The sequence below is a fragment of the Danio rerio genome, chromosome 11 (assembly GCF_052040795.2).
Source record: "Danio rerio strain M-AB ecotype USA chromosome 11, GRCz13ab, whole genome shotgun sequence".
NCBI classification, from domain to species: domain Eukaryota; kingdom Metazoa; phylum Chordata; class Actinopteri; order Cypriniformes; family Danionidae; genus Danio; species Danio rerio.
Window position 1 is genome coordinate 11,854,056 of NC_141031.1, and position 27,125 is coordinate 11,881,180.

At 34.9% G+C, this 27,125-nt stretch overlaps 3 protein-coding genes across 18 annotated transcripts in view; 2 read left to right on the forward strand and 1 right to left on the reverse strand.

The window, feature by feature from the left end:
- The window catches only part of pla2r1 (phospholipase A2 receptor 1), an 868,273-nt gene that overhangs the window by 491,511 nt on the left and 349,637 nt on the right, over positions 1-27,125 (forward strand). The gene's annotated exons all lie outside the window — the stretch shown is intronic.
- Positions 13,497-16,149, forward strand: LOC100536965 (uncharacterized). Its single transcript, XM_087273463.1, has 3 exons — positions 13,497-13,584; positions 15,694-15,921; positions 16,003-16,149. Exons 2-3 carry the CDS (start codon positions 15,696-15,698, stop codon positions 16,074-16,076), a joined length of 300 nt encoding a protein of 99 aa, XP_087129589.1. The 5' UTR covers positions 13,497-13,584; positions 15,694-15,695; the 3' UTR covers positions 16,077-16,149.
- Positions 22,570-27,125, reverse strand: part of hap1 (huntingtin associated protein 1) — an 88,740-nt gene continuing 84,184 nt past the window's right edge. For all 16 annotated transcript variants that reach the window (XR_015502392.1, XR_015502391.1, XR_015502393.1 and 13 more), the window contains one exon: positions 22,570-24,197. Coding sequence is in view for 7 of the 16 variants with exons in the window: in XM_087273375.1 (XP_087129501.1) it covers positions 23,867-24,197 (331 nt within the window). In the remaining 9 variants the exon portion in view is untranslated. The remainder of the gene's footprint in view (positions 24,198-27,125) is intronic.

The following is a 27,125-nucleotide window of genomic DNA, read 5'->3' on the forward strand; positions in this document are numbered from 1 at the left end:
CACACACACACACACACTACGGACAATTGAGCTTACCCAATTCACTTATAGCCCATGTCTTTGTACTTTCAACTCACCCAGGCTCAAACCAGCAGCCTTCTTGCTGTGAGGCGACAGCGCTACCCACTGCTCTACCACGCCGCCCAAAAAACATTCAGTGGAATGTAAATGTGTCTAAATATAGTCATACAGCATTTTCCAAGACATTTATTGCATATCTATTGAATTCACACTTGAAATTATCATTTAAAAGTGAAATGTTATTTGTCATCTTGTTTAGACTCACATTAAATAAACAGTGTGTATTTTGAAAGCCATTCTAAATCAAAGACAAATGGCATGTTAGCTGTATTTTAATGACACTCAGGTTCTTTGTAAACCCCACTTTCGATTGATATATCGACACAAATATTAAGTCGAAGTAGTTTTGAAAATACGTTAGGCTACCTGTGAATGAATCATTCAATTTAACTGGTTCTTTTTAGTGAACTGCTCCGATATGTGGAAGCAATACACATTATCCAATACACAAAACCACTGCTAATGCGGTTTTCACTCTTGTTACAAAAACTGGTTGCAGCGGCGGTTCTTGGAAAACTGGTTTCTTTGGGATGCGTTCAATTTGAGAACCAATTAGCCTAATTGATAATAGGCCTAAGCTACTCCACAATTCATCCTGCCATAAAGCTTCCAAACACAAACTGTATATGACTGTCCGCTATGCCTGCCAATGCTGCCATACACATCAGCAATCACCAACTCTGAACCGAACTTGTTCTTTTGATTGATTCAATGCTGGTAGGATTGAGGGGGGTAAAGTATGAGGACTTGAGTGAGGGGTTCTTGCAAAACTTGTCATTTGACTCATGACTCGTTCAACCGGCTCATTTAGAAGAACCGGTTAAATGATTCATTCATGAACAGGTGTCCTGACAATTTATCCTACTCATCAGATACCAACACTGTATTTGAATGGTTTTGAGGGATTAGGTAGGTTACAGCAACACTACAGCTTTATATCACACTAATCCACGTTACAATTTATCTAGCAAAATCTGATGGGTAGCATATTGTCATCAAAATGTGCTACCTACTATTTGAATGATAAAGTAGGACAAAACGACAGAACACTGGGCCACGAGGATTTATTTTCAAAACCTCTTCGATTCAACATTAGTTTAAAACCCGGAAAGACCCAACTATATATAGAGTCTCAAAAATATTGTTGTTGTTGTGCATGTTCTAATTTATGTTAAGGGAAATGGAGCCTAATATTGCAATGTTGGACCTTTGGGGTTGCAGAAATTGTAATTTTACTCACAGCCTGAACAAAAGTAAACAACACATAAGGTTTTTTTTTTACATGTAAAGGCTACTTTATGTAGGCCCACAACAGTTGCCCTATCTGTATGCAAATGATCACACAATAACAGAAATCAAGTCAGTTTATTTAAAAAAGTAAAATAGTTGGCCTATATAAAATGTTTATACTGTATTCATTAAAGGTGGTGAAATAAATGTTTATCTCAGTAGCCAATGTGTTGCATTTTCCATGTTTATATTTAAATTATGTGTGACATCATAATGGATGTGCATTCCGACTGGTGCATTCCATATAAGAAACACTGATGGTTTGTCAAGCTGAATAATCTTAAAGAAAATCAGTCCCAGACATACTGACATGTTTTAAAGACTTCACACATTCCACAATTGGCACAATAATGTCTGAGTAGTTCATTGTGTCCTTTAATTATGCTAATAGCACTAATGGTCCAACATTCCTGACCGTTATCTACTGTCCCTCAAGGCAGCAGACAGATGTTTGGGCAAACAAGGACCAGTTTAATATACTTTATAAATGAAAATCAAATGTGACTTTGCATTTATACTTATTCATTTTTAATTATTAAATTATTAGGTTTACAAAAACCTAATGAAAATTGTAAGCTCTTTAAAACCTGTGATTGGTGTAACAGCATCTTTCTAATTATAATAATAACATAATTTTGGTAATAATGCTTTTCCACATTAATGAGATAGGAAAGTAGATGAGAATTGTATGCAATGTAATGAAATCCTGCATGAGCATGGAGAATTGGCAAATCTTACTATGATAAAATTATAATAGTGACAGAATCATCTCAAAATCCAATATAATCAAAGCATTCAACAGTACTTCAATATCTGCATGATAGACATACTTCACAGGAACAAATAGAAGAAGAACAACTTAAAGTTGCCAAGTCTTCCATTCAAAAGTTACTTTTCTTATTTTAAATGTACTATATGGTAGTTCTTATGTATAGCGGTAGCCTTTTTATGGTGCTTCAATAGCCTGTTTAACATGCATATTTACAAAATGTACACTGTAAAAAGGTTGTTTTTAGTTTTTACCTGAAAATGGAAGTGTTCATGCTGCCTTAAAATGTTTAACTCAGGTTAAAGTTGACAGGACTTGACAATACAAGTGTAATGGACGTCGTCTAAGTTTAGTTAACAGATAAGATATAATTGTTGTAATTAAGAATGATGCTGATAGGACTTTAACCTCTTAAATTCCAGTGCTATTTTGGGATTTCCACCTGGATTTTGCCTACCATAATTTAAAAGCTTCCCAAATCCACATGCTGAGGTGTAAATGCAGGGGCGCAACTGCACATTTACTCAGATGTATGCGAGTTCAAGTTTTGCCCCCAGCCCCCCCCCCCCCCCCCCTTTTTTTTTTCCTCATCAACATGTCGAAGTTCTGAACGCAACTGAAATAGTATGAAGTAGTAAAAGTATAATTACATTAAGCATGCTAAGTCACAAAGAATTACATCTCATCCCTTCCCAAATTTCTTCTTAATACCATTTTCCTCACCAAATGATTATAACACCTTGACATGTCTTGTTTTTGTTCTTTTTGTACATTTGTCAAAACAAAATGATAAATATAGGAGTCGTAAAGAGCAAAAGAACTTAAAAATGCAATAACTTCTCACATGCATATGTGAGAGGTGTAAGGTCTGTCTTCGCATGAACAATAAACTGCTATCACACCTTTTACAAAGTGAAATAAAAAAGACTGTACAATGTTTAGTTAAAAAAATAGAGACAAACTGCCTGAAATGTTTTATTTGATCAAAATGTTATAGGCAAACTTTTTGGGAACTAAATTGAACTAGTTTTAAGCAAAAAAAGTTACCAAAAGGCCTGATGTATCAATATGATAAATAATCAATTTATAAAAAACATGTATAGGGTATAAAAATGGATCTTGATGGGATTAATAAACATGACAGTTCCAAAAAATGAGAATATTCTGACTATTTGTTCGTGTCAGTTTTAACAGGGTTAAGAATCATTATAATTAGGTATCTAAAATTTATATAGGGGAATTTTTTAATCCAAGTATTATTTTCTATTTTGTCTAAAATATATTCAGTAGGCTCACACGGAGTCTACATGCGCAGACCTGCAGTTTTCTACAGATTTTTAGCCCATCATTGAGTCTATGTATTTACTTGTGTAAATTTGTGTACATTTATATTTACTCAGTATTTAAATTAATTTCACTAATATTATTGTGATATAATAATAGTAATATTAAAATGTCCATATGATTTATTTACAATACAGTTGGTTAAGTAGTATTTTCTGCCTGTAATTCTTAGCAGAAATAGCAAAAAATGTTTGCAGATTCTGTCTGGCCCTAATATTTAGGGTTGTAGCCTACTTTTAAACATACATTTTGTGTAATCCCTCTTATTTTTGCAAAATAATTAATTAGTAATAATAAAGAAAATTTTTCAGATTACTCATACCTTTTGAGCTCAACTGTAAGTATGATTTGACAGTTTATTTTGATAAAACTTTTACATGAACTTTACACACGGATGTGTGACTGCATGTTATTGTTTTCAATTATTATGAATTAAAATGTGTGTGCCAACGTATGCAATTCATACCTATAAACCCTCTCGTTTTTGCCAAATTAAATCTACCATATTTTATCATTCTATCTGCTCTTCCGTGTGTGTATTTTCCCGTATTTCTTCTGCCTTTGTAATGCTTCTATGAAAAGTGAAAGTAGCAGCTACACAGAGCCGATCTCAAATGTGATGCAAGAACTGTTTAAGAGAATTAAGCTTTCACATTATTTTGATTGACAGCACGTTAAAATTAATGTAAAAACGGCAGCGTTCACGTCCTTTCTAGTAAAGCTTTGTGCGTCTATTGCCGCTCTTATGCAGCCTCTGAATCCATATAACGGTACTGAGTGACGGACGCGCTCCATAGTGATAAAGACGGCTTCTATACACGCGATTTGAAGATGAATGAAAGCGCATACTTTAAGATTCAGGTGTGTAAATAGACAAATACACAATAATATGTAAACATGTTTTATTTAAAACACAAGTAATATTATCTTAAATTAGCATAAACAAAACAAATGTTTTCATTGCATTCTTAAAGTCAGACTCGCACCTGTTATCAAACAAAACAGAGGATCAAACTAAATTCATTTGTTGCTCTTTAGTAAATAACTATAGTAACTGTAATCAATATTTAAATGCAGTAAATAAAAAATGTTCTCTTTTGAAGCTGACGGCCCATGAATTTACGACAAAAGCGTTTACCATAAAGTTAACTTTACACCAGCTCATCATGGCTTTAGCCTATAGAATTATAGTGTTTTTCGCACACTATACAGGATGCAAAAATGCGATTTCGGACGCAGTTCAGGTGTGGCCGTGCGTCACTGTCCCCCTGCCTGGACAAAACCACCTCGCCTGCATTTATTTTAAGTAAAAGCCCATGCATGCAGTGACTGAGTGGCGATAATGAATAATTAATGATATGGCTGCCCGTCGCTCCCAAAAACATTAGAAGTTGATTAAACCTATGGTAATAATAGTGTGGGTTAAGCTTACCAATCCCTTATTATCCAATTTGTCATGGCAGTTTTTATTTTAAGGCATTGTTTGTTCTCTTTTTGTTTTCTAATTCGCGCTCCACGTCTCTTTACTTTTCTCTCCATTTTGAACATGTGACTGTAACCGAGCAACGGATCAATCAAATGGTCAATGAAGAGGGAGGGGTGGTATAATTTTTTTATTCAATAAAGTACAATTTTATATTTATATAAAATGCAGGATAAATATTTTTAATCAAAATATGTATTTATATGTATAAAAAAATTATAATTATAAGAAAAATTTAAAAAATAGTTTTGGCACAATGGCGCCCCCCCATGTGTGGCGCCCCTATGCGCCGCATATACTGCATACCCCCTTTTTGCGCCACTGTGTAAATGCAAATATTTGGTATCATTTTGAAGTAAATCCCTTGACTTTTTATAAAACACTATTGAAAGTGTTCAAAATAACTGTATATGTTGTCTGTGTTATAATAAACACCTAAAAAAAGAGGTGCTTTTTTTTATATATATATATATATAAACTCAAATTTGAAAGTGTCCCTTTTAGGTTCTGTGTGGTCTAGGTTGCTGTAATTAATTTTGGTGGTTCCTGCACATGTCTGTAATCATAGGGAAAAAATTTAAATGTCTCTACCATAATCTATACAAAAGTTATTGTATTCCAACTGATAAGAGGTGCTATACAAGCCACAGAGATCGATCATTGTTTTCATATTTCACTATTCTTTTGTTTGATCAAACATAACTTACTGTGTTTAGACCACGTCAGACATATAAAAGGATTACTTATGCACATCACCTCAAAAACAGAAGAGAAATGGCCCAAAAAGGCACAGCATAAGGTAAGAGATGACAGCTGTCTTTGCTATCTGGGGCTGCTTATTGATCATAAATGTATTGTTTTCACTTCTGCGCCATGGAAACACCGCGATTCATTCAACAACTGTTTGATATGTGAATATAATTCAGTAAAAAGAATGCTAGAACCGTTTGAGCACTGGCAAGAGCTTTCATTTGAGCTATAACTTGTACATGTGTCATAAATGAACCCTGTTCAATTCAATTCAATTCAGCTTTATTTGTATAGCGCTTTTACAATGTAGATTGTGTCAAAGCAGCTTCCCATAAATGGTCATAGTAACTGGATCAGGGTAGTTCAGTTTTTAGTGTTTAAGTTCAGTTCAGTTTAGCTCCGTTCAGTGTGGTTTGAAGTCATTATAGAGAGTCCAAACACTGAAGAGCAAATTCATTGATGAGTAGCTTTTCAGATCCTGAACCATGCAAGCCAGTAGCGACAGCGGAGAGGAAAAAAAAAAACTTCACCAATAGGAGAGTGAAGAAAAAAAAAACTTGAGAGAACCAGACTCAGTTCGGCATGACCATTTTAATTTCTCCGCTGGCCGTAAGTCTTGTGCAGAGCTGCAGTCTCGGCAGTGGAGGCTGAAAGCTGGCCTCAGCGAAGACTCGTCTGTCCCTGGAGCGTCACTGGAATCAATCTCATACTCTCCATTCCCCCATGACCAACAGCGCAGCAGCAGCTCAGGATACGGCCTGGTCCCGGATATGGAAACCTTGGGATCACCTTGGGATGTGAAAAATATGAAAATGAACCAATGTTCAATACCCAGCTCGGGTATCCAAAATACAGTAGAATAAAACCAAAGTGATGCATATGTGCATAAAATATAGATTCTACACTTTCAAACGAAAATACTTAAGTGGGTCTAGTGCAATGCCATAGCCCTTTAAATCTTAAATCGAAAGTCAATGTACCAGGTCCGCGGAGTTTAATGTGCAATTCACACTCCCATTCTTAATAACACTCACACTCATACACTATGGCCAATTTTGTTTATTCAATTCACTTATATCACATGTTTTTGGGGGAAATTGGAGCACCTGGAGAAAACGTCAGCAAGTACAAATTTTACCTAAGAGACAGGTATATGCGAAGAACCTTAGACAAACACACACCACAGCATTACAACAAGAAAATGGGGGTCAATGTTTCCAGATATATTTGAATGTTTCCAGCCCAAACTCTCCAAAACCCTCCTACACGCACAAAAGAAATGCCTAAAAATGATTGTGTACACACTTAGTTTTTGTTAAATATTTAACATAAAATGCCCCTAAACATCCAAACTAATCCCAAACAAATAAAAAAAAAAATAGAATATTAAACTAATAAAATAATGGTCAACCCGCTTAAGCCTTTTTTTTATGAGCACAATCAAATTCTAAACATGCAGAAAGATGTTCATCATCTGTTATCATCCAAAAGTAAACAAATATAAAACTACAAAATCTATGTGTCATGGTGGTGCAGTGGGTAGCATTATCACCTCACAGCAAGAAGGTCACTGGTTTGAGCCTTGGCTGGATCAGTTGGCATTTCTGTGTAGAGTTTGAATGTTCTCCCTGTGTTTGCGTGGGTTTCCTCTGGGTTCTCTGGTTTCCCCAATGCAATCTTACAGCAATTCAGATATTTTCGATTTAGTGGCTAATTTGTATGAATTCGTATCTAATTCGTACAATTTAGTACGATTTGCTCATCACCCAATGACAGTTGGGGTTAGAGATGGGGTTAGGTGCCACGCCTTCTTTTTAAAATCGTACATTTTCGTAGGACTGAACTCATATAAATTTGTACGAATTAGCCACTAAATTGACAAATTGTAAAATATTTACGTCCTAAGACTTACAGTCCTAAGATGTGGGTAGAGGTGAATTGGGTAAGCTATATTGGCCGTAGTGTATGTGTGTGAAAGAGACTAAGCCAAAAAACAAATGAATGAATGTACTTCAAAATGCATACAAATACTATTTTAAAGTGTATTTATTTCATTAAATATGTATTTGTTTTCATTAGCACATATTTGTTTTATTTAAAGCTCAGATGTTTGAAAAAGTGGTTTTTTAAAGTCTAATAAGTTTAACCAAGTAAAACTTAAGTTGACAACATTTTCAATCGAGATAAGTTAACATAACTCAAAATATTAAGTTGTCATAACTAATTGGCACAATCAATTTTACAGTGTACCATCTAATAGCATTGCACGATTGAACAACTGGATCTGTTAGTTGTGAAAAAGTGACTTTAAGTGTCAATGCATTATTAAAAAAAATCAATAAATAAATATTTAACTGTTAACATTTTGCTATCTTTTTGCTATACATTTGACTCAAAATGCATTTTAAAAACACATATTTGCTACAGACTACATCCCATGGTGTAAATGAAAATGCAGTTATACTTTTTCTAGCCCTAAATGCAATTAGTGCATTGCTGCAGACAACAGCAGATGTAAATGATATAACTTCATTTTCATTTTGCACTAAACTTTGCACATATGTCAGGGACAATGCAAATTTAAATAAAGAAATAATTTTCCACTTTACATATTGCATTGTTGCTTTCCATATTGAGCTGATGAGACTTGGCATCAGACAGTAGGTCTGAATAATAAAATAATTGAATCCCTTGACTATAAAATATTGTTGTTCAAATTTTTATTTCAATTCCTGCAAATACAGTTGAAGTCAGAATTATTAGCCCCCTTTAATTTTTTTTCTTTTTTAAATATTTCCCAAATGATGTTTAACAGAACAAGAAATTTTCACAGTATGTCCGATAATATTTTTTTTTTTATGGAGAAAGTATTATTTGTTTTATTTTGGCTAGAAATAAAGTTTTATTTTTTATTTATTAAACATTTTAAGGTCAAAATCACTAGCCCTTTAATCTATATATTTTTTCGATAGTCTATAACAAACCATCATTATACAATAACTTGCCTAATTACCCTGATCTGCCTAGTTAACCTAATTAACCTAGTTAAGTTTTTAAATGTCACTTTAAGCTGTCGAGAAGTGTCTTGAAAAATATCTAGTAAAATATTAATTATTGTCATCATGGCAAAGATAAAATAAATCAGTTATTAGAAATGAGTTATTAAAACTATTACGTTTAGAAATGTGCTGAAAAAAATCTTCTCTCCCTTAAACAGAAATTTTGGAAACAATAAACAGGGAGGCTTATAATACAGAGAGACTAATAACTTAATGGACTTGTTAGAAATATAGAAATAGTTCAGTTTTAGCTCGGCAACATCAACATACTTTCATAACTATTAGATCATATTGTTTAATATTACAATGCTATTAGTAAAGATTTAGTAAATATGCATGTTAAACTCACACTTGACATTATTTTTAATAAAAAATAAATAAAAAATAAAAAAATCAAGATGCCCAAAGTATTTTTTTTCAAATCCAATCATTCTAATCAATGTGTTCAATCAAAGTATTCACATTATTTAAACAGTGTTTTTGTTACAAAATGTTATAATTACAAATGTATAAGTATAATAAAACGAACTATTTCTTTGATAAGTTGAAAGTAAATCCTATTTGATTTTTATTGATAAAATATGCTGAACCGTTCCTGTTTTTCTGGTTTGTTATTCACCTAAACATCTGTCTGCTGGCTTGAGGAACAGGTGATAACGGTCAGGAATGTTGGACCATTAGTGCTATTAGCATAATTAAAGGACATGATAAACTACCCAGACAGTATTGTGTGTATTGTGGAATGTGTGAAGTCTTTGAAACATTTCAGTATAATTGGTATTGATTTTCTTTAAGATTATTCAGCTTGACGAACCATCAGTGTTTCTTCATATATAGAACGCACCAGGCAGAATGCACCTCTATTATGACGTCACACCACACACAATTTAAAAATGAACATGCAGGATGGAGACTACTATAGCTGAACATTGGTTAAAGACATTTATTTCATTACATTTTCTAAATACAGTGTGAACATTTGATATGACACCACCGGTCAAAAGTTTGGGGTCAGTTGGATTTTTAAATTTTTAAAATAAGCTTAACCTGCTCACCAAGGCTGCATTTATTTCATCAGCATATTGCGAACTGTAAAACTGTGAAATGTTATTGCACTATAAAATACGTTTTCAAAAGTAGTTTATCATTTAATTTAATAATTTATTCCAGTAATTTTAAAGATGAATTTTGAGCTTCATTACTCCAGTCTTCATAGTCACATGATTCTTCAAATTCACTACAATATTTATTATTATTATTATTATTATTATTATTATTATTATTATTATTATTATTATTATTATTATTAATGGTGATAGTAATAAAGCAATTATGACTGGAGAAATAATTTCTTTTGAAACTATGCTGTAAAAAAAATTGACCTTAAAGTTACAGTAAATTATTGGCCAATAATTGCATTACTTTCACAGTAAAATATTGTGTGTAAATTCACAACAAAATGCTGTGAGCTACATTTTGTTACATTCAATTTCTGTGAAATTACAGCCATATAGTGTAACTTAGACAGTAAAGTCCATTGCTGTGATTTCACAGTATTATCATGTAGAACTAACAATATTTTACTGTGAAGCAGGCTTTCCTCAGCTAGCCATTCTGACGTTTACCATGACTTTGAAATTACTTGGGATGTTTTACAGCGTTTGGTTCTATGAATTAATTACTTTTGTTCCAGTTTTTTGTTTTTGGCTAAGCACAAAGTTAAGTTCATTAAAAATAATTTTACATTTTCATGTTAACTTTATAGAATTAAATAAAGATGCAGTGCACCTAAAAATGAAAATGTACTATGACATTCATGTCGTTTCAAAACAGGATGGGTTATTTTTGAAGATGTAACCAAATTGTTTTTGTGGCTGCAATAACATTCTGTTATTTCTGAATATAAAAAAGTGTCAATACTAGCATAAAAGTTAATTTGTATTAATGTCTGAAATAAACTGTTGAATGAAATAAAAAGAGTTGGAATTCTTATAAATAACATGCAAAAGATATAATGTAATAATTTTTTTAAATAATCATTTTTAAATCAATTTTAAAAAATGACAGTAACGTTGTGAAAATCTGGGATTTTCTTATAGTGTACATGCAATACGAAAGCAGTTACTGAAATTGTTAATAAACATTTAACAATTTAACATTCTGTTTTACATTTATTAAATGCCACCTTGATGAATAGAATCCTTTTCAAAAAAAGAAAACAATAAAAAAATGGCCCCCAAACTTTTGACCGGTAGTGCATAAAAAGTGATAATGAGAATTTTTATCTTCCCCTGTGTTCAATTTAAAGACAACTGTTACTTGCCATAAATGTGAAATTACTGAACCTACACACACAGGGCTGAGGAAAATTCTTATTTTAAAAGAAAACTTCAGATAGCAAAGAGGCTTTTTAATCTAAGTTTTTCATATTTTTTTTACCTTTTCATAAAAATATGATTTGGATAATTATTGTTATTGTGCGATGATTTGCATGTAGATATGCTGTTATGAGTCTACATAAGCATTACCTGTAAAAAAAAAAAAAGCTTTATATGCTATTTAGTTTTTTTAGACTTTCAGTAAAATCACTGTATTTCTGCTCCTCTAAAATGTTGCAAAATTGCAACATTTCCCTAAAAACTTTCGAAAAAGTGCAAAAAAAAAAAAAAATCTAAACAAAAATAAATTATTTCTTTATTAGGGGTCTCTAATAATTTGAAAAGAAATCTAAAAGATTTTACTTTTTACTGTATTTCTGTATTTGTGCCTTTCAGGGCTAAGGAATAAAAAGTGCACTATTTACTCATCTTCAAGTTGTTTTAATCCTGTATAAAATTTCAAGAAACTTTTTATATTTAAGGTTTTTTATGAACAAAAGAATCTGCCCAAACGCCAACTGAGCCAAGGTTCGAACCAGCATCCCAGCGACCTTCTTGCTGTGAGGCGACAGCACTACCTACTGCACCACTGCCTCGCCCAGATGTTTTTTTTTTCACCAATTTATTTTATTTTAGTTTGATTACTGACATCTGTCAAAATATGATTTCCACAGAATAAAGACAGAATGCAAATTTTTGCGGATCACTGAAAATTTGTGCCCAGGACTACATTTTTAAGAATCAACAAATATTTACCCTGGACTACATCTTCTCGCAGTTTCTGTTTTCACAAATCCACTAGAGGGCGCCACAAACATTTTTAACAATCTTACATGATTGCCCTCCTATTATATATGTAATAATAGGAGGGCAGCACGGTGGCGCAGTGGATTGCGCTGTCGCCTCACAGCAAGAAGATCGCTGGTTCGAGCCTCAGCTGAGTCAGTTGGCATTTCTGTGTGGAGTTTGCATGTTCTCCCCATGGTAGCATGGGTATCCTCCCAGTGATGGGTTTCAGCTGGAAGGGCATGCGCTGCCTAAAACATATGCTGTATACGTTGGGGGTTCATTATATTGAGGCAACATTGGATTATTGAAGGAACTAAGCCAAACACTAAAAAATAAATGAAAATAATAATAGGTTATAGGGCATGTTTTCTAATATGTGCCATTTCGCATAAATCGATATCGACTGACCACCCACCCCCTTCTTAGAACTCAACCGATAGTGTTTTCAAAAGCAAACTACAAGAGAAAAGCCATCATGGATGTGTGCTTCTATTGCAACCTCATGCTGCTTTTATTAGGTTTTCTTTTACCTTGTTTCTGGAACCACCCTTTACCAAACTCGAACCCCAGTCTGCTCTACCTACCAAGCAAATCAGTCAGGCCTAGGCCTAGCAAAAGCCAACAGAGGTAAGCAGTCAATGGTAATGCCCCATAATTTTCATTTTCCACATAAAATATAGCCACATGTACCCATGAAAACAAATTTCTTGGTTCTCAAAAATGTACACAAGGGCACATTTTACCGGTGAGCCTGTGTTTCCTACATCCCTTAATTTTTTTGTTGGAAATTTCTTATTTTTTATTACTATTATTGTTATTACTATTGAGATTCATTATGACATCAAAACAGGTGTATCACCTCAACGTTTTTAAACGTGTACACCCTCGCTGTCAAATAACAGGACAAAAAGGGATTTTTATATCACTGACCAATTACTACACCATTATGTTAAATAAATAAAAATGTGAAAAATAAAAGAGTTTAAATAAAAGAGGCAAAATATCAGAACCTAGCATTGTATGCTGTCATACAGTATACCTCAATATGCATGCCAAGACGAATGGACCGGCGGTGGTTTGTTGACTGCAAACTCACGTAATAGCACAGGACTATGATCATGGCTAAAATCTTTAGGTACATAAATTTAATGGTCCTGGGAGGAAGCAAGAGACTTTTCAATGGCAATAAAATCAAAAGCACTGTGTCACAGCCTTTCTCCTTCTGTCATTTTAATCAATAAAACAGTTCCAAAAAGTGTCACTTATTGATGGCACATCGTATAATATTACATTAGGACAATTGATTAAAGGAGCACTCGGATACTGACATGAAAAAAAAGAATCAATTACTAAATCTTTGCTTTCAGATAGTTAAGTGCCATAACTTGTCTGATCACTGGGGTTTTGTTATGTTTGCTAAGTTAAATTTTCATTAAAAAAAACTATTGAATTTCCCATATGATGACTATCTTTTGCTTGACGTAGTCTGTTTAATCACGCTCCTCCTTCATAACAACATTTACCAACTCCATTGATTAACATCTTTTTTATCTGGAAAATGACATATAAAAGGACAGACTGGTCATTTGGATTTTATTGTGACACTCAAAACAAAAACATTTGTGACTCTGCACTATTCAGGTACTGTACATTTTTTGTTATTTCTTTCTTAAAGAAAAAGAACACTTTTTTATTTAAGTGTGTATTAGTAAATAAGTATAATTTTATTACAAATAAGACAAAACTAGTTTACCTAGAAAATACGTCAAAGTGTACTTTCGTTCAACCGGTAAATCATCTGTATACCAGGTATTGGATAACTTACTTGGAAAAAGTAATTAAGTTATTAATTAATACTTATATCATTACAACTGCATTTATTTATTTTTTGAAACTGATTACTCAATAAGTAATTTAATTACTTGACTAAACACTAAATAGCCACATAAATCTCAACACATAATAGAAATTAAACTCTTAAATCTTTACATTTGGGTCAAACATGCCTTTTTAGCTCTGTTTTTTTTTTTAATAACATTTACATTTTAAATAATATTTGCATCAAAAGTTTTCAAGTGAATGGCACCATATTTCATATCATATACCAACATAAATTTCTACAATTGCTTCTTAAACATGTTCAGTTGTGAAAAATATAAAACCCAAAATAAATATGCAAAACGCCTAAATAAACAAAAAATATATATTTACAAGTGCATGGCTTCCCAGAATGTATACCTTATATTGTCATGAACTGTAAAGTAATTCTTTTTTTCTCAAGTACATGCAGATATCTTGAAAAATTATCTTTAGTTGAAGAATACAATTATTTAAAAATCTCTGGATTGATTTATACATAACTGTTAAATTTATTTATTTTAGTATAGTATAGTATAGTATAGTATAGTATAGTATAGTATAGTATAGTATAGGTAACTGTAATCAAAAGTTGTAAAACTGTACAATTAACTTTAAATAAAAAGTAATCCCTCACTCTACGTTTCAGTGGAAATGTAATATAATTACAGTAATTAGTTATCTTATTACTAATTACACCTAACACCTAAGAGTTCACATGTAGTGACAAAAAAGTTGTACAATCTAAGCCGCACAATCTAAGTTTATTATTTACACTAAATATATCAGTTTTAAAACTAAAAACTGGGCCAATTTGGTACTTATATTAGTTTAGTACATTTACTACTGACAAAATAGCACACAGTTCATATAGTATAGTATACAGTTCTACCTTTATACAGTAGCTTACTAAATACTTGAGCTTTAGTACACTCCATAAAATGAACTCTTCTTAGAAATATAGTGATGATCTTGCAGTATACAAGTAATAATTTAGGTTGTTTTTTTGGAACATCGACTAGAAGATCAACAGCTAACCCAGCATAAACTATGAGAAAACTATAATGTCAAATGTGTTTAAAAAAAAAACAAAACTTCTTAACAAGGATTTCCACCAGAACTAAAAATGTCCATTTATTTGGATTGTATACTTTTAACATAATCTAACTAATAAACCTCATGTGATGGCTATTTGTTAGTTAAACATGAATGAGAACAATATTTATGTAATAATATGAACAAATCAAATATTCTAAATTAATAGAAACAGTATAATGGAAAACTTAGTAATAAACTCTATTTAAATTACATTAAAATTAGATTATTAATACACTGTAAAACCCAAAAAGTTAAGGTAACCCAAACCATTTGAGGAAACCGATTGCGACAAACCATTTTGCTGCCTCTCAGATTATCGAACAAATAAGTTCAAAAACTAATCCTAATGAGTACTGTGAACTTAATTCATTTGAGTAAAGGAAAAATTGAGCACAGTAAAACCCAATAAATGAAGAGAACTCAAACTGAGTACTGTAAAACCCAATAAGTTAAGGTAACTCAAACCATTTGAGGAAACCGAATGCTACAAACCATTTGAGTAAAAAAAAAAAAAAATCTATATGAGTACTGTAAACTTACTCCATTAAATTAATGACGTATTTAATGAACTCATTACCTTCAACACTGAGTTCAAAACTTTTTTCAAATGAGTAGAAATAACTTTCACTCAATATTGAGTTAACTACACTCATTTCATTTCATTTGATAAAGTTTACTGGTGGGTTTTGCAGTGTATAATAAACCAGTTGAATTTTCCAACCATGCATTCATTTGAATTTAGTTATTCATCTCCTGTATGACGATTGTATTGACATTCGTGATTGTTCCTCACAGAAATGATGGCCAAATTCATTGTACTGACCATTGTAGCAATGCTGGTGGCAGCGTGTGCGGCTTCTCCTCTGTCTAAAGTCAAACCTGTGAACACAAAGAGGTCAGCAATTTCCCCAGAGAGCTCACCCGAGGCTCATGAGACCCCGCTGGCTCGAGTAAGGCGTTCAGTGGGGTTATCGGAGGATCAGCGCGAGCTCATGTCCCGTCAGCTCCTGCAGGCACTATCAGGTGTGTGTCTCTGAAGATAGAAACGGTCAAAGAAACGAAGAAGTCTCTCTCACACTTGCTGTTCTTTTTCATTTTTGGCAGAAATCATCCAACGAGAGGACTGCCTCTCAGATTATCAAGGCTGGGTAGATTTTGGGCGCCGGAGCTCAAACTGATATTCACTAACCTATGTAAAAACACTGTACTGTGATACTCTGTACTTTAACATTAAATATATTTGCAAGTATAGATGCTTGTGTCGTCAGATTGCTAATTCATTTTTAAACAATGTACGATTGTGACATAAATACAGGGTAACCAATTTGATGTAATGGCCCTAAATTTCTCCATTTTACAGCACATTAAAAACACCTTGTAAAAGAGACACCCCTCCATTCAGTTTAAGTTGTTCCAATAACTTTCATGAGCACAGGTGTAAGAACCCTGCAAACAAGCCTGTACCTATCCTGTATAAGCCCACACAGTACAGAGTACTCATGTGCTCATTGGCCTCTCAGTGCTAGTCCTGCAAGGGCAGCCCTCACTTAGCCCTCAATAAGCCCTCACTAGGCCCTAACCAGTGTTGGGGAGTAACTAGTTACATGTAACGGCTTTCCGTAATTTAATTACAAAATAAAAGTAACAGTAATTCGTTACAGTTACTGAAAAAAAGTGTAATTAAATTACAGTTACTTATGAAAATGTTAAAGAAATCAAATGGGGTTACATCTAAATATGTTGAATGATTTCAATCTGTTGCTTTTCCTGTTTTTTATTTCCATAATGACTTCTGCTAGGACAATTTATTAAAGTGGTGCTATTCTGATGCTTTTAATTGGTTTTCTGGTTTGATTGGGGCGCACTACGTCTACCAGTTATGTTAATCCTTTCTGCCGCTTAAAGCATTAGGCTACTACAACCAATCCAGGGGCCTCATGTATCAACGCTGCGTACGCACAAAAACTTTGCGTACGCTAGGTTTCAGGCTCAGAATCGCTCACGTTTGGATTTACTAACGATGAACTGAACGTGGGAATGTGCGCAGCTCCACGCCAGCTTTATGCCTGGCGTACGCACATTTTTTGTGCGTGTCTGTTTTATTTCCACTGGCGACTCCTAGAGGCAGTTGTGTTAAATTCCTCTCTACAAAGTGTCTGAGCCTTGCAATGGCAGCTGTATGAGACGGGTTCATCTAGCAGGTATATAAGGTTTCCATACCATACAGTTGACCAGCTAAACATTAAAGCGCAATTTGCAGCGGTCGCCTGTTTTCCCAATGTAATCTGAGCTATCTACTGCATGCACATTGTTATAAAGACACTATCTGAAGATGAATTTGCATACGTGAAACATTTCCATTCAATAAATGTGCAAATAAATTATGATGCACAAACTTATTAATGATTCCTACTTGTCTTTCTCGTGATAAATAGTGGGCAAAATCTGATATGTAGCGGGGGGAAAAAGACGAAAGAGTTCATCAGACGCTGGATTCGAACCGAGTTCATGCTCGAGCGTGTCAAAACATGTTCATATGCGTCTGAGCTGCGCCACTAAGACTATTAAGAATACTGCAACATTTTACAGATATAAACCACACTATTTCTTTTTTAAATTCACTCAGTGCGATGTTCAGACCCAACTGTGCTAACCGCATCAGCTAAACTCTCCCACTCTATTTTTTTTCTTTTGTTGTTAATTCCGGAGAACAAATTTGCAAATAACACTGATTTTCGCTGATCTACCTCCGAAAGCAGCACCTTCAATTCACATTCTGTTCAAAGTTTCTCTTTTTGCTTGCTTTTGCCTTTGCTTTTTCATTGGGTTTTGCCAAAGTAGAGTCATTAGCATATTCATACGGGGGAGGAGGCAGGGAGGGGTTTTGCACTCGTGCATGTTGCGCTTAGTTTCACGTTCATTCGGATGTACAAAGAATATGCGAGGGATTCGGCGTACGCAGTGTTTCATACATCTGAATTTTTTTCTGCGTACGCACATTTACAGCTTTGTGCGTAAGCAATGTTTTAGTATGATTTCCACGCAAGTCTTCGTACATGAGGCCCCAGGCCTGGATTTTCTAATCAGGAGGACCGGGAGAATTCCCGGTGGGCTGGTCCGTCCAGAATCTGTTGCTCTCAGCAGTCACACTTTTTAAATTAATTTATTTATTTACTTGACTACAGCCTTCTTATTCATTATTTTACCGCAGCTCTACGCAGCCTCATGAGCAGGATGCAGCCTGCAGGTTAATGATGGTACAACTCAGATGAGTCACCATTCATTGTACACCTGTTGTGGTACAGTGGATAGCACGTTAGACCGGGTTCGATTCTCGTCTGAGTAATTTTTTTTTTTTTCATTTTTATTGTTAAGACATATAATACTGTTAGGGTTGTTGAACATTTGAAGTTCCAAAGCAGCTGTTTTCTCAAAAAAAGACATGATAGTGTAATTAGAAGCTGAATTGGAAATGACCTTATTTTAATATAGTCAGTTGTAAACTGAGGTAGGCCGGTCTGAGGCTTGAAACTCCAGGGCTGAAAAGGAGTCCCACCCTGGCCCTGAACCAGTCTGATAGCTGCAAGTATTGACTCTACAAGTAGTGATGCTACTAGCTTAACTACATTTCTCAGTAGCGGGTCGGTAGCATTGCTACTTTATAAATCAAAAAGCTTTTCAGTAGCGAAGCTATTTTATTAGTGAAGTTACACTGTAAAAATATCAGTAATAAGTGAACCCATGGCTAAGGGCCTTACCTGGGCTAGCTCTGTTTAGATTTGGTGTGGGCTGGCTGTAGTCCACTGTGCCCACAATAAGCCAGCATGGGCTCTGCAGCATGTTTGCTGGAAAATCAATCACATAAGCACACAGACGCTTCTACAAACATTTATTAAACAACGAGCCGCTCTTATGAGCTCCGTGAATTTAAGCATAGTACTGAGATCAGCTTCCACCTGTGTAATACGTCCATTTTCCTCACTACTAAATATTCTAAGGTCATCAGTTAGTGGCATTATAATAAAGTGAAACCAAGTGGGAATAATAGTAACTCAACCCTATGCATGCTAGGATGCACAGCTAGTGTGCCAAAGTAGCCAACTTTCTGCATGCAATAGCTGCAAACCTCCAAACCTTGTGTGGCCTTTATGTTAGCTCAGGAACTAACATGGAGAGCTTCATAAATGGGTTTCAGAAGCTGATTAGCTGCATCCCGACCTTTTATCACCAAGTTCAATGTAAAGCATGGGATGCTGTGACTACCAAGACTCTAGAGCAGATGAGTTCTCTGTAGTGATGAATCACTCTTCTCTGACTGGCAGTCTTATTGAGGAGTCTGGGTTTGGCTGTTGTCAGGAGAACAGTACTTGCCTGACTGCATTGTGCCAAGTGTAAAGTTAGGTGGATCATGGTATGGGGTTGTTTTTCAGAATTTGGGCTTGGCCTCTTAGTTCCAGTGAAAGGAACTGTTAATGCTTTAGCATACCATTTTTGGAAGTTTTAATGCTCACAACTTGAAAGGACAATCAGGGAATGACCTTTTCATGTTCCAACATGCATCAGGGCATACACATCTATAAGGGCATGGTGTGGAGGAACTGGACTGGACTGCACCTTCTGACCTCAACCTGATAGCACACCTTTAGAACAAATTAGTACAGAGGCTATAGCCAGGCCATCTCAACCAACATCCTGAGCTTCTAGAAGAATTATCAAGAATGGTTAATTCCTATAAACACACTCCTAAACCGTGTAGAAAGCCTTTCCAGGAAAGTTGAAGCTGTTATAGTTGCAATGGTGGGCAATGCCGTGTTAAAAGTTGTTATGGTGTTATAAAGAAGTTCATGTTCATGTAAAGGCAGCTGTCCCAAATGTTTATTATTTTAATGTATTACTACTATTCATTTTACCAATAGATGGTGATGCAAGCTGCACATCAGCTGTAGAAATAGACATGGATGAGATCAGAGCTCTCTTATAATAAACAAACAAACAAACAAACAAACAAACAAACAAACAAACAAACAAACAAACAAACAGTTACTGGTTACAAGGCACATAGTATTTATTCATGTTAAATATGTACCTTAGTGTCTGAAAAGTATTTCAGATTGCATATTCCAACACACCTCTTTAATACAAGGTTACCACATTCAAACTGCACTCATACACGAATACAAAACTAAATGAATAAGGGTAACACTTTACAATAAGGTTCATTAGTTAATGCATTTGCTAACATGAACTAATCATGAACAACACATGTACAGCATTTATTAATCATAATTGAACATTTACTAATGCATTATTAACATTCAAGTTCCTGCTTGTTAACATTAGTTAATGCACTATGAGTTAACATGAACTAACAATGAACAACTGTATTTTCATTAACTAACGCTAACTAACATGAACAAATACAGTAGTAGATGTATTGTTCATGGTTTGTTCATGTTAGTAAATGCATTAATTAACATTAACTAATGAACCTTATTGTAAAGTGTGACCTGAATAGGATACTTAAAATTAAATATACCGAAAACAATATTTTTTTATTATCAGCCTAATTGGAAATAATAATCTATTATCATTTCTGAAGTACAACATAACATGTTCAGCTCAGTTCGGTTCAGTACAGCTTACTTTTGGGAGATTTTCCACTGCGTTTCATACCTAGCACCTCAAACTTTAATTAGTGCAACCTCAGGTGAGGTTCCAAGCCAGGCACGCCACTATCAAAATGTGATGTATATACACTGCTGATCACAGATTGTTCTGAGAGAATAGTCACAACTAAAGACTTTGGATTTGCAACAAGAAACCAAACCAAAATATCTAAAGTTGCCATCGTATGAAAATCTGGATATACCTAGGTATCGCTGAATAATATAACATAACATACAGTAGGAGGTTGTACATTGAGTTATTCAGTTTAATTAAAAAGCTTCATTTTTCAGGGCCACCTTTATCATTTTATTTTATTTTTTATATCCCAGTTTTGTAAATACATTTTTTTCCTTACATAATTCGGTTTTAGTGAAGTTGATTTATAAACTAATTTTGAGAGGATCACATGTTTATGAATGATAACGGATAATCCCACATTAGCCAATTTATGATTCACCAATCAGACGATTTCTAAGTCACTATAAATGACCAAAGTTCCATACCACAGTCATCTTCATTTAGATTAATCCCCTTTCCAGCCCTACTTCCCTGTTCTTTCCTAGATTGGGCATCCCAGTGGTTAGCACTGTTGCCCCACAGCAAGAACGTCACTGGTTCTAGTCCTTACCAGGCCAGTCAACGTTTATGCGTGGAGTTTACATTTTATTTATTTATTTCCTTTATTTAGCCAGGAGATCACATTGAGACAGTACTGTCTCTTCTTCCAGTGAGACCTGGTACATGTTCTCCTCGTGCTCGCGTGCTTGCCACCATCGGAAAAAACATGCACTAAATTTGATTGACTAATCTAAATCGGCACCTTAGTTGTACTAGTAAGTAGTTATCACTTCATAGCAATCCCTAATTGGTCATTAGCTATGTTACATATTGAGTAACATTATTTCAACAATGCTAGTGTGTATTGTTCCTGTGTGTGTTGTATCGTTTATGATCTGTCTCTTTCTCTCTCTCCACATGAGAGGAGATTAGGTGCAGCTGTGAGAGGGGCGGCGCCAGTTATAAAAGCACGCTGTTAGCACTGCTTATCGAGTTCTCTTCCTGTTTCCCCTCGCTGTTGCGCGTGTGAGCAGATTGCTCTGAGATCTCCGTGTGGCAGTGATATCTTTCTGTCTGAAACTTTTTTCAATAATACGACGATAACTTGCATTAGCGGTGGCTGGTCGTTTATTTACTGTCTACAACCCTGTTTCAAAGTCATCTGGTGAGATACTCCGTTAAATACGGTACTAGGACGGTATTGTGTGTTAGCTGTGGCTAAATGTTTACTTACTGCTGAATGATCAAAGGGAAGGCCCTTTTTCTTTTGTCGCGTTTTCTCCTGTTTAATGCATAGTTATAGAGGGTAGAATTGTATGTTTCATTTACGGAACTTTATTTTCGGTTTAGGTAAGAAATTTTATATTAGGTAGCGTACCTTGTTTTGTTTGTTGTTTTGGCCTTTTTGTTCCCTGGTTTTGATACTGATATATTTGTTTAATAAATCTGTTACCTCTTTTGACAACTTGGCCTGTGTGTTTGTGCTTGGAGAGCAGGAACGGGGACTCCGGGTGACCTCTTTTAATAGCAGTCATCCTTAACCTTATGTGCGTAGCGAGGTGCATCGGCAACGTAACAAGCTACAAAAAGCCAAATCTACCTGAGCTCAAACTCCCCTTTAGCCCTGCAAACGGGAGGGAGCCCCAGGCTCGAGGATCTCATGAGCTCAGGTCTCCTCTCTCCCGGGACAGCATGCCGAACAACACACTTTATAACCAATCATCTGTAAACTGTGAACTCTTGAAAGCAGATTACTTAAAGTTGTAACCAAAACCAGGGCTCCTTTTTCATTGTCCACCATTTTTGTGTGTAGTTTAGACATTTTACCAAAAAAAAAAAAAAGAAAAACATTATCAAGATTGTGCTTTTATACACTCGTTCTACTATGTTTACAGTTGTAAAATGTAGTCTGAAACTATAAATCATGCACACACACACATGAAAAAATACACTTCGGTTTTTTATTGCCATGTAACACAATATCAGTGCCCAAAAAGGTGTGATACAGTGAATTCTGAGGCTTCAATTTATTGTGAGCCTAAACAGTGTCTTAACTTTGTTCTAATGTAAAAATACAACTTTTTCTCGACCTCACCCTCATTTAAATTAACAATTCTTTACATAATTCTTTACATTACCTTTTTTTTACACAACTCATACATATTCTACAAAAGTGGTGACCAGGCATTGTGTCTTGTACTGAGTGGAATATTTCATTTACAGTATATTACTTGGGAAAACATGAAAACTAAGACCATGAGAACTGTAGACCAGGAAATAGCACACTTCATCACGCCGCTCTGAAGATCTCCAACGCATACAAGGCTTTCTCCACATACAAAAAAAAATATGATCATATTTCTGTTCACTTGGTTGACAGACACAAACGAACACAAGATGGTGAAAAAGCATGTTGAGTTCAATGGAAAATGCAACAAATAGTTCCTGTATCCAATTGTGTACAGTTTAATAAAAGCAAAACCACAACATTAACTTCATTACGGCATCCCTGATTCTGCCAGAACACAATCACATGTTACGCTCTTTACAATTAGGTGAAATGGTGTCTGTGACATTGAAATTGCACAACATGCAGTACATATAGGTGTATGTGCACGGTGTACCATCAAATGAGTTCTTGAATTAAAGCACAGTGAAAATAAAGCACAGCATAACTTCTATTCGCTCAACAAGTCTGTATAATGTCCACCAGCAGTCACCATAAATACAGCTCATTTTTACAGTGTTTAAACTGCAGGTACAGTACATAACCTCACATAATGTACTCTGCATTTATTAGAAAAAGGGATTTTAATGCCCCGAAAAGTGCTATTATGAACAAAGTGTTTGTCACGAAGCGGAACGCACTACTAACATTGATGCTTGGTCGGCAGAAAGCAAAAACAGAGGCCACATAGTGCATTTTCCTGTGGTGTTGCAACAAAATAACTTCATTACAATAAAAAAAACAGTGATTTCAAGACTGATGGTGACAAAGTTTCAACAAAAGATGCTAAAAGTGAACAAATATACAGCTATTGTCTTCTGGGCAGTGTTTAGAACACCCTATGATGGAAAAAAAATGTGTGTTTGACTTTGTAATGAATTCCATGCTTTGAGTTCCCAGTGCCACATTCATTCGACAGGAATTCTCCACCTACTTGATAAGTCACCGAACTGATATGGCTTTCGGAAAGTTTAGCTGCACGCCAAAACGATGCACAAAATGGCTCCTTTAATTGTCTCACGGGGGACTGTTATGCGGGTCTGCTCTTTCTTTTCGGACAGAATCCACCAATCCTCTTGCGACTACTTTGTAAAGGCCCAAGCTTCTGAGCTTTTCCACTAGATTGACACTAAAAATGTTCCCCATATGTTCGCTCCCATTAAAGCCCTGTTGTTTTTCCCGATGGAGAGGAGAGGTGGAGCTGGGGTTTGTTGTGGCTGAAATGCCGTGTTCTGACACCAGTTGGAGCAGGCCGAGGGTGGGGGGTTGATAGAGGTGTGATGTGGATGCTGATGGTGTCCTTATGTACTCACAGCTCCCACAAGCGGACACACTGCGGGCCCGAACGCTAAAGAGAAAGCATAACAGATCAATGTCAGACGCTGAATTGGACGTTTTAGTTAGCCACACCAAACCACACCAAAGATGGAGCAGAAAATGAGTGTTAGTAGAAGCTTTTTCAGGTAGAGCTCCATGAGGTACAATTTCCACAAGTTAAGTTTGACGTCATGCGAAGCAGCTTTGGGATCCAAGTGCTCTATCAAACTCTATACGGAGTCTCAACAAATGGTAATAATTAACGTTTACAAAGCACTGTAATGCTTTCGAAAATCATGACAGCAATATACAATTGAAGTCAGTATTATTAGCCCCCTTTTGATTTTTTTTTTCTTTTTTTTTGTATTTCCCAAATGATGTTTAACAGAGCAAGGAAAATTTCACAGTACATCTGATAATAATTTTTCCTCTGGAGAAAGTCTTATTTGTTTTATTTCGGCTAAAATAAAAGCAGTTTTTAATTTTTTAAAAACCATTTTTGGGACAAAATTATAAGCCCCTTTAAGCTATTTTTTTTAGATCATCTACAGAACAAACCATCGTTATACAATAACTTGCCTAATTACCCTAACCCGCCTAGTTCACTTTATTAACCTAGTTAAGCCTTTAAATGTCACTTTAAGCTGTATAGAAGTGTCTTGAAAAATATCAAGTAAAATATTATTTACTGTCATCATGGCAAAGATAAAATAAATCAGATATTAGAAATAGGTTTCTAAAACTATTATGCTTAGAAATGTGCTGAAACAATCTTCCCTCCATTAAACAGAAATTGGGGGAAAAAATAAACAGGGGTGCTAATAAGTCAGGGAGGTTAATAATTCTGACATCAACTGTATACAGCCATGCCTAATATCATGGTCAGAAAGTAATTTATTTTTTATAAATTGTTTAAATACGGAAGTCCAGAGGCTGTTGTGTACACCATGATGTTACTTTAAAAATCACTTCAATGTGTTACAGGACTAAAAAGGGGTCCAAAACGAATATCTTCTCAATTCAACCGAGTAGCACCTTGGAACCGGAAACAGTATTCCAGACGTCAGGACTTAACAAGCAGATAGCTGCTTTTCCACTGGATGGAACGGCTCAGCTCGGCTCGGTTAGGTTTAGTACAGCTTACTTTTGGAGGCTTTTCCACTGTGTTTTGAACCTAACAATTTTTACTCAGGTGAGGCTCGAAACCAGGCATGCCACTACCAAAACATGATGTATATACACTGCTGATCACAGATTGGGCTGAGATAAGTCACAACCAGCATCTTCAGATTTGCAACAAGACACCAAATCAAAATATCTAAAAGTGCCATAGTATGAAAATCTGGATTATATCAAGGCATCCCTGAATAATAAGAGTTCAATTCATGGAAATGACATACCATGAGCCTCAAACATCATTGCTTCCTTGTTCTCAAGTAAATCCTTTGAGTGCAAAATACCAGTTAAAATTGGTCCAATTGGAACAAAACTGTTGCATTGCACATAGAATCATTATTATGCAAGCTCCAGGCTGTGTCTGATTGTTCACAATGTTTGCTAGTGAGATTGCAACAATCAGAATCTTTCCCTTATCTTTAAATTTATCTAAGCATACATCAGATTTACTATGTATGCGGGACTCTTATTTTGAAAAGAAAATAGGAGACTAAAGCCTGCTGCACTGTGCCACGTCTTAACATTGTTTTCTATAATTCACAAACACAGAGATAGCTGTTAAATGGCTGCGCCAGTACTCTTATAGATTATCATTTATTTTTTAAAGAAATGCGTTGAGAGTTCAGGTCCGTTGATTTACATTACATTTACATAATTTGGCATTTAGCAGACGGTCTAAAACAACTTACAATTGAGGAGAAAAGAGACAGTACCCACAGGAAGGGCTGATAAGTTAAGATGTGGAGTGGCCTTCAAGGTTTATACAGTTTCTTTATATCTACACATACTTGAAAAGAGCTATCTATATAGTTTACTTAGCTAACTATCTGTTAACAGTACATCTGAATGCAAAATGCAGGATATACAGATTATACATTTATTCAGAGCCACCCAGAAGCATAAAGTCTGATTCTTTTGTTAGGTAATGTGTATATTGAGAAATATGCTGTGCATGTTTGTGATGAAGCAACAGACACATATAAACTGCTGAATATAAATGTTTAATGCATCATGTCATATCTCTTAGCTCATACTGTGAAAGGCCAATGATCTTAAAAATATCATCTGTTTATGAGGAGGTTGATAATAATTCCTGCCTCATTTTTCATATAGTTTATCCACAACACAACTCTGGAACAAAACTGTGGTACTCTTTCTAGAGAGCAGGTATTGACATAAGCCACAGAGCAACAGGGCAGAGGTTATTAATATTCACTACTGTTCCAAATACGGTCAAACTAGAGCTTTCATTCTAGAGGTAAATCCTTTGGTTATAAACGAGTATATCAAATCTGGAAAAATGTTTTAACTTAAGCTGCATAACTACTATGTAAATATCAAAGAAAAGTTATTGAACCAATGCACTTTACAGCATCTTTAATTACTCAGCAGCAGCAGACATTGCTTTATTGTTGGTTAGCACAATTCAACTTTCTTTTTTTTTACCACAGCAACAATAAGACACGTGAAATGGCAGCTTTCAGGATATCACAGCAGTAGAGGCGGCGCAATAACCCCACCTACTTTAAGCAGCACTAAACTGCAGTGGAAATTCAAACTGAGCTGAGCAAAACCAAACCAAAGTGAACTGGGCAGTACTATACAGCACAGTGGAAAAGCAGCTTATGTGATCATGCTTATGAATAACTGAACGTGAAGAAGATGAGACTTGAAGCTGGTCAACAAGTTCAATTGTTTTTAAAGGAAAGCTTGAATGTAAACATTCACAATATAGTGTGTTAGTCATTTGATTCATTCTCAAAACAAAACATTTCAGTCACGA